General features: G+C 47.0%; 1 protein-coding gene across 2 annotated transcripts in view; it reads left to right on the top strand.

The window, feature by feature from the left end:
- Positions 1-467: 467 nt before the first annotated feature.
- The window catches only part of MAEA (macrophage erythroblast attacher), a 91,702-nt gene continuing 83,836 nt past the window's right edge, over positions 468-8,333 (top strand). The window contains exon 1 of one of the 2 annotated variants that reach the window (XM_019553078.1): positions 468-590. In XM_019553078.1, coding sequence (XP_019408623.1) covers positions 522-590 — 69 coding nt within the window. In that variant the 5' untranslated portion in view covers positions 468-521. The remainder of the gene's footprint in view (positions 591-8,333) is intronic. The other variant, XM_019553079.1, reaches the window with a different exon arrangement.

Raw genomic sequence — 8,333 nt, forward strand, 5'->3', positions numbered from 1 at the left:
CCTCCTCCAGGCTCCCACCTCTGACCCGCCCTCCCACCACGGACACCTTGGGGGGTCATTAAAACGGTGGCCAGAAAAATTTACTTTTCGGGCCCGCCCCCTGAGGAGAGGGGCGGTTCTGATTGGCTCGGAGACCAGGCGCTGTTAAAAGATTGGGTGGCGACGTGTCCGTCACGTCAGCGAGGCCCGCCCGTGAGCGCGCGTTGATCTCTTTCATTTGCTAGGCAGTTGTGGCCCTTTCTCCTTCCTCCTCCAATCCGCTGCCCTTTGACAGTGGGCCACTTCCTCGACGGAAGGGGCTCGATGATTGGTGGAAGGTTCTCCCTTTCTACCAAGTGTTCTAGTGGAGCGTACCATGAAGCTGTTGGGGGGGGGGGCGGGAGCAGGCCGTGGTTCAGGCCGTCCCCCTTAGGGAGGAGAGGGGCGGGGCGAAAGGAAGTCTTTGCTGCCCATCATGCCCCGCGCGCGGTAGGTCGCTCCGCGCGGGCGGGGGGGAGGAGGCGGCGGGTGCCCAATCCAAGATGGCGGTGCAGGAATCAGCTGCTCAGCTCTCAATGACTTTGAAGGTGCAGGAGTATCCCACTCTCAAGGTGGGTGCCGGGCCTGGGCCGCCCTCAGGGGCTCCCAGCCCTGCATTGTGGCCCCCAGGTTGGTGAGGCAGGGGGGTCCCCACTCCCCACCCCAAATGTTGGGGCTGGTGCCAGGCAGGCTGGATGCTCCCCTCAGGGGTGGGCATCTGCACCCCCCGGGGGGCGGGGATGGGGTGCAGGCCCTTGAGCAGCAGCTGAGTGAGGAGGGAGAGATATGAGGGGCTGCTTGGGGGGAAAGGGGGCGTGAGGCTGTGATTTGGGGCTGGGCTGCGGGTGAGGAGCGATCTGCATGGCGTTGTTCAGAGATGGAGGGATTGGGGGGGTGGGGGATGGGGTGGAATATGGTTCCCCGGCTCCTGATTCTCCAAAGATGGAGATGAGCTGGAGGGGGTGAGGGGAGATGGATGAACCGAGGGGCTGGGGTTCAGGTAGCTACGTAGCTCGGGTGTTGCTGAGACACAAGGGTGTGACGGGGAGGGGCAGGGGGTGAAATGCCCTCTGAAGGGTGCGAAGAAGTGAATTGCGTATCTGGTCCCTGATGTCACCAGGAAAGTGAATGAAATTTGTTGAAGGTTGTTAGCAGTGACATTTGCTGAAACTGGGGATTGTCCCTGTTCTCCCCCGTGTCCCCATCCCATCCCCCCATGCAATGGGAGCGTCATTTCGAATCTATTCTGTATGAATTCGATCCGTCTGTTCACTGCTGTAAGGATTTGATCCTGCGCTGGTTAAGTGTGTGGGGGTGGGGGGAGCAGGAGGTAGGAGCTGGACTGTTTAAATAGGCCCCTTGCATCTGTAATGTCAGTGAATTTTCAAGTTTGGATTTTTTTAAAGCCTGAAAGGTGCTATGCAAAGTGCTGTGCAAAGTAAATTTGTGCTGATATCATGCTTTTATATGCAAAGTATCATGCGGTTCTGGTTTATTTGTCTTTGCAGGCTTCTGTCCATGTTCTCTCTGTCCATCTCTCTTGCTTTTCCTTTCCTCTTCCTCCACTGCCAGCCCTACCCCCTTCATTCCACCCTCATCCACCACCAGCCCTGCCCCCTTCATTGTGGAGTGCTTAAATTTGATGATGTCTGGCTTAAAATTTAAGATCTCTTAAAAAGACAGTCTAATTCATAGACAAAGAAGCCCATTTTAGAGCTGTTTTACTGACACATCCATATTGTGCTTAGGCAGTTTTTGCTTGCGTTCTTCAGTATTAATGTGGATCACTGTTTTATTTTGCTTTTTATATGTTATTTAAGGTGATTTTACCAAGTGTCACAAATTTTGAGGATGGACTGATTATATGACAGTTTCAAGTATACTTTCATTCTTGAGGATTTTCTTGCAAAATATTTTGAGAAGAGAATGAAATCTTACTTGTCACAGAATTATAAACAGTTTGAGAGAACCTTATATCAGTAGCGTTAACTGTTGTTAGTTTAGATAGCGTGTGGAATGCTTACTGCTACTTATTATCTCCCCTACCCCAGAAACTTCCTTTCTGTTGTGTGGTACATTGCTTGCTTTTTCCTTTTCTTTCTGCTTTTTTTTTTTTGGGGGGGGGGGGGCGGGAGAATTATGTCTAATTAGAAAAAAAACTGTAAAAATAGTTGTTTTATTTCACATGTTCCTTTAAGTTTTTTCTGAATGACATTTTGAAGTCTCAGCCATGTTTATGCTAAGATAAAATCTATCTGATGTTAGATGTAAAAAAGAGGAAAGGAAGAAAGAGATTGAGACCCAGGTCCACAAAGGTATTTAAGCACCTTAGTCCTGCTGAAATGATACAAATTATAATACAGTTACAGTTGTGAAATCAGTGGAAGTTAAATGCCTAAATACCTTTTGCAGATTTGGGCCTGAGTGTATTTTCATCTTCTGTCAGTTCTTAAGCCTCTAAAAGAACAGAGGCATAAAATGCAGGCATATCATTTTATGATGGCCGCTGGAGTGGCAGCTCAGAGATTTTGTTCCAGCTCTGTGGACACTGGCAATTTTCTCTGATGCAAGTGAAGTAGAAAGGAATGCAAAATTATATTTATATCCTTCCTGTTTCCTCCCTTTAGCTTGCTAATGCCAACGTCACTAGATAATAGTTGTGTAATAGCTCTACACTACAGTAGTTCCAGAGAGAAGGCCTTTCATGTGAAAAGTGCTTAAAACTGTTTAGGGAAATCCCTGTTCCATAGCTGAATTGTGGTTGCTTCTGGAGTGGAAGTGCATCAGGCATTCTACAAAGTATGCTTTTTCTTCAGGTGAAAGTAAAATGATCTATTTAGCTGAATCTACGGGAGAATTTGAGCATACAAAATGTGTAACAAATAAAATCGCTTTCCTGTTTTAAGGACATGTAGACTTTTTGTATCTGCCCTAGTAGTGATATGGGATCTCTAAAAATCCCCACTGGTAAATAATTATGCTTTTACATCTCAGCTGAAAATATAATACAGTAGAGCTTCAATTTTCTGAACCGTTCAGAAAATTGGACGTGTTGCCAGCCTACATGGTTTGTGGTGCAAGTGGCAGCAATGGTGACTAAAAGCAAGAGGAAAGAACTGTCTTAACAATTATGGAAGAACAATTGAAATAATCAGCAAATTTTAAAACATGGCAAATCTGTTACCAAATTTGCTTAGGAGTATGAAGCTGGAGCATATTCATCTAATTGCTTGGGTAATGAAGTGCATATTAATTTTTTTTTTAAATGAACCAGTTTTGGTCCTCATTTAATTCAGATCATTGAAACTGCATTGTGTATGGAAACCTCACATAAGCATTTAAAAAAAGAACATGGTGGTAACATTCTTGACATGTTTAGTAATATGTTATCAATAAACTAAGTTATGTCAAAAGACTAGATAATTCAGCTGTTTATTTGGAAATATAATTAGCCCTTGAACAGAATTACTATGACACAAAAGAGGGATGACTACCTATCGAAATATTTTTACCTGGACTTGTGACTAATGACAGGAGGAAACTTTGAGCTGTAGCTGTAATAACTGCCAACTGCAGCAGCTATACTTTGTTAGAAAAGGAGGCAATAGCAATGTTAGACATTGATTTCTGAAGGCCACTCTTCAACATCTGGTGTAGAGAAGTACTGGAGCTAGACCTAGTGCAGTGTTTGTTCTTGGGTGAAATGTATCAAACTTGTATAAGCTGTTACAGAGTACAAGAGCTCCAAAACTGGACAGGCAGGGGAAAATGCACACATGTACTAGTATCTGTTATCTTGATCCCACATTCAAGCCAGCTTTCCTTCTTACGGAAACAGAGAAGGGCACATGAGACTGCTTTTGAGACGTATCATGTGCTATACTAAGGAATATACCATATTTACTCAAACCCATCACAAGGCTTTTCCACCCCCCCCATTAAACGTGGGGGGTGGATCTTGTCTTGGGTTTGAGTACAAGGCAGAGGGGCAAGCTGTTACTGCAGCTCCAACCCTAGCCCTAACTCAGGCTTGAGGCTGGGGTCAGGTTTGCAGCTGCAGCTGTTTTCCCCCTGCCACTTGCTTCCCCAGTCACTTGCCCCTGGTTGCAGCTGTGGCCCTACTCTGGCCTTGGGCACAGAGAACACGGTGACTGGCCCCTGCCTGGCTAGACACTAGCAGCAGCAGCTCCAGCAGCCCTGTGATAGGGGCACAGGCACTAGGGGAAGTACAGGGGACAAGGATCAGGCTTCCTGTCCTCCCTTTGCCACCTGATCGCCTGCCACTTCTTGCTACAGCAGTGGGATTGCGGGGAGGGGGTGTAAATTTAAGACAACTGTCTGATAATTAAATTCTAGACATGGGAAATCATAGCGCATCTGTAACTTTTTCCATATATAGAATTAAATATTGGGAGGCATCTTAAATTTGAGACCCTCTTGGATTCAGGTAGATATGGTTTTTAATTGTCACCCTTTTTCCTCTTCCAGGTTCCTTGGCACCACTTTTGTTTTCAAATCATACATTTTCTACTAGGCTATGTATATTTGTACACAGTCCAGCCCATTAGGGTTTCTATAATAAAATTATAATAGTGAAACCTTTGATTTATTAAAACTATTGGAAGTTGTTTCAAAGCTCAGGGATGAAAAATAATTAAGTGAATTTATCAAATTCTTGTAACTCTACCTTTGCTAGTACATGAATACATAGCACTTCACAGCTTCAGTGCCAGGAGCCACACTATTTAAAACTTATCTGGACTTATTTCCCTGCATTCCCTAAGCAGTTCTTGCTTCCTCCATATACGTACGTACCTTAGACTCTTCACAATCCTTTGCTATAGCAGTTCTTTTGTTAATCAACGTGATGCCTTTTCATTTGAGTCTGTATGTCTGAGTGAAGAACTATTTTTGGCAACCATGTATTTGCACGCCCTGCAAGCACAACCAGTTGGTTGTTATAAACCAAGTTTGTCTAGCATGTGGCTCGCCAAGCCATTTTCTCTGGCCCGAGGTCCCTCGCTCGGGACAGGTGAGGAGTCCTGGCTCCTGCTCTGCACGCTACAGCAGTGGGGCAGGAGCGAGGCAAGGTGGGCAGGACTGGCCTGCAGGCCCCAGCCGGCAGCAGGGGGAGTAGAGCTGCTTACCCCCATGGGGCCAGGCTCATCACATGAGCCAGGTCTCCCTGCCGCTGCCACAAGGACTGTGCAACGCGGGGCTGCCCCAGCCGCGCCTGACTGGACGAGCTAGGCAGCGCCTACAACTTCTCTGGCTCCACTCCTTGCCCCCAGCACGTGGCTGGGGGAGCTGCAGCATGGCCCGTGCCCTGCCCGCGTGAGTGGTGGACGGAGGCACCGGGTAAGGCCCAGCATGGAGCTGGGGGTGCCTTGGGGCCGGGCCAGGGCTGCGAGGCACGCGGTTGCCGGAGCCGGGCGAGGCAGGAGGCAGGGGGAGCCTGGCCCAGAGGCGCTCTGCGCAGGGAGCAGCGCAGCACTACCTGGCTCCCAGCTGCAGAAGGGTCGCGCAGTGCCAGTGTCAGTATGTGGGGCAGCGGCTGCAGTGCCTGCTGCCATTGCCGGATTAGAGCCGGGGGGAAGAGCACAGCGCTGCACAGCCCAGGCAGGACCTGCCACTGCCTCCTCTGGCGGCTTCGCCTCAGCCTGGGGCAGGAGCTGGCTGCTGCGGTTGGGGCCGGGGGCCCTTGGACCACCACACTCCTGCCCTGCCCTGCCCCGCGCCACCAGCTGCTTCCAGTCCTGGCTGCTCCTTGCAGCCATGAGGCCAAAAGCGCTATGTGCTGCTGAAAGGCCTGGGCAGCTAGGCTCCAGCTAACAGCCCCCAGCCCCGGAGCCTGCCAGCTGCCATTGATCAAGGGCCACCTGAGCCAGGCTTGTATCCAGGAAGAGAAAACTAAACCCCTCCAGCTGCCCCCAAGCAGACAGCTCTGCCTACACAGGGCCGTGGGCTGCCCTGTACCAACTCGGCTGCCTTGCAGCTTCACCCCTGGCCCAGAGCCACCAAACACTGTGGGTGGAGGCCATCTCTCTCCCAGCCTGTACGGACATGGCCAAGGGGGCACAGGGGCCCAAAAAGTAAAAAATAAAAATTTAGTACAAGGTTGCACTAGGGAGGAGTCAGCTGGAGGAGGCTAGAGAACAATGCAGGCAAGCCAGGGGCATCCCTGACCTTTCGCCTCCCCCTCCAAGGCAGTGTCCACAGCCACCAGGGCAGCAGAACGGGTACCCTTCTGTCTCAGATGCCTTGTGTGGTATGGGCAAGAGGTCTTAGCCACTTCCACCTTTAAAAAATAATAATAGGATACAAAACTCTGAGGAACTCAGGCCAAGGCAGCCAGAAGGGGGTTGTATGGCCTGCTGAGCCCCTGATTCCCACCTGTTTCTTTCCAAGCAGTAAGTGTCTGGGAGGATGGGTTTGGGCAAATGTGGCTGGGGCACCAAGCAGCACCCAAGGTCTGGCCCATTTCTCTTCAAAGCTGCCAGGCCAACAAGGGAGGAATGCCAAAATAGCTTGCTGCTGTAACCTAAGTGTTTATTTTAGTCAAGGGTTTGGTATTATTTCATTGTCGCTTTTATATTGTTTTTATTTTGGATTTTAAACCACATTTCATTGTCACTTCCTGCAACTTCATTGGTAGCAAGGGTCACGTGACATCACTTCCTGATGTGATACCACTTCCTGTGAGGTCTTTGAATATGGCTCGCGAGCCCACTGGGTGATAAAAAGTTTGTGATCTGGCCCCACATTCAAAAAGGTTAGACACCCCTGTTATAAACTTAAGAAACTGTCTCTATTCTATGCATGGAATATCTTAGCTTATGGCCTGGAAATGTGCTACATAGAATTATGCACTAGACATTAAGGTAGCTTATTTCACAATTTGTCATGCCTTCTTCCTTGAATTAAATATGGGGGATGCTGGGATACCTAATGTTATACTGTTTCTAGATCGATTTAAGTGCCCAAGTGGGAGAACTGCTGTATAACATCACTGTTTGATTCATTTTATTAACTTCGTTAAACAAAATACAGGTAGGTACTCCTCACTGAATGCCGCCCCAGTTAATGTTGTTTCGCTATTACATCACTGATCTGTTAGAGCGCACGCTCATTTAAAGTCACGCAATGTTCGGTTATAACATTGTTTGGTTCCCGCCTGCTAGTAGGTAACTATTGTAACATCATTGGATACTCTTAACATCGTTTTACCTAGTCACATTTTTCAAGAACGTAACTATGACATTATGCGAGGAGTAGCTGTACTGTAGCATGTGGATAAATATTTAAGTTGTACTGTTACTACTTATGACATGCAGCTGAGAGCCGTGATTTAACTGGGTTCTCTTTCCCCTATGTAGTCCATCTGTTTAGTAAAACTTTGGTTCTTTGCATTTCCGAATACTAGGGTCCATCACTGATCTCTTGTGATCACTATTTTATAGTTAGGGGCTGCCACTTGAACTGTGATGGAGTTGTACACGTTTTATAGGAACCCAAGATACAACAGATAGAAAGGGAACAGATATCTAGATAGATTGGGGTGCACAGGTCGTGCATTAGGTCTCTGAAGTTTAGGCCAGTGGTTGTCAACCTAATTACATTCAAGGTGCACCTCAGAAAATGCCGGCTTTTAACTTTCACTTGATTTTTTTTTTTTTTTAAATCAAGGGAAAAAAATACAGTAATTTTTTTTTTATTGCAAACAACTCAAAGATGACAGTGGGTAAAACATTTTTTTAACAATATAAATTCTTCTTTGAAATCCATTGGGTTTACTTTGTGAATTGTATTTGAGCACCTAATAGTACTAACGTTGCATGGCATACCATGCTACCCCTGAAAAGATCTTACAGAACCCCAGGGTGTCGCATGACCCTGATTGAGAATACTGACTTAGGCATTCTACTTCACTTATCGTGTGGGACCTGCTTTAGTACAAATTTTGTACTGTAATACTTTTGTTAAAAGAAGGAAAAAGCTTTAAAAGCATCTATTAGAATGTTTTGTTTTTGATTAGTGGCAGTTGTCACTTGCATTACACTTGCTCACAAGACTCGGCAACACTCCTAAAGTATGGTGCTAAACGGACTCTAGGATGGATGCAAGTTGGCTCTATGGAAAGATGCAGGAGTATACTGTAACAGGACCATGGTCTACTAATACATTTGTGAATTTTAGTAAATGAGGAATTGGGGTTGCACCCATAGATATTTTTGAGGCCGATACCGATATTTAAGGAGGCATATTGGTCAATACCAATCCAATTTCTGATACAGCTGCCTCCAGCTGGTAAACAC

This window comes from Crocodylus porosus, unplaced genomic scaffold (genome assembly GCF_001723895.1).
Source record: "Crocodylus porosus isolate Cpor-Errol unplaced genomic scaffold, CroPor_comp1, whole genome shotgun sequence".
Classification (NCBI taxonomy): Eukaryota; Metazoa; Chordata; order Crocodylia; family Crocodylidae; genus Crocodylus; species Crocodylus porosus.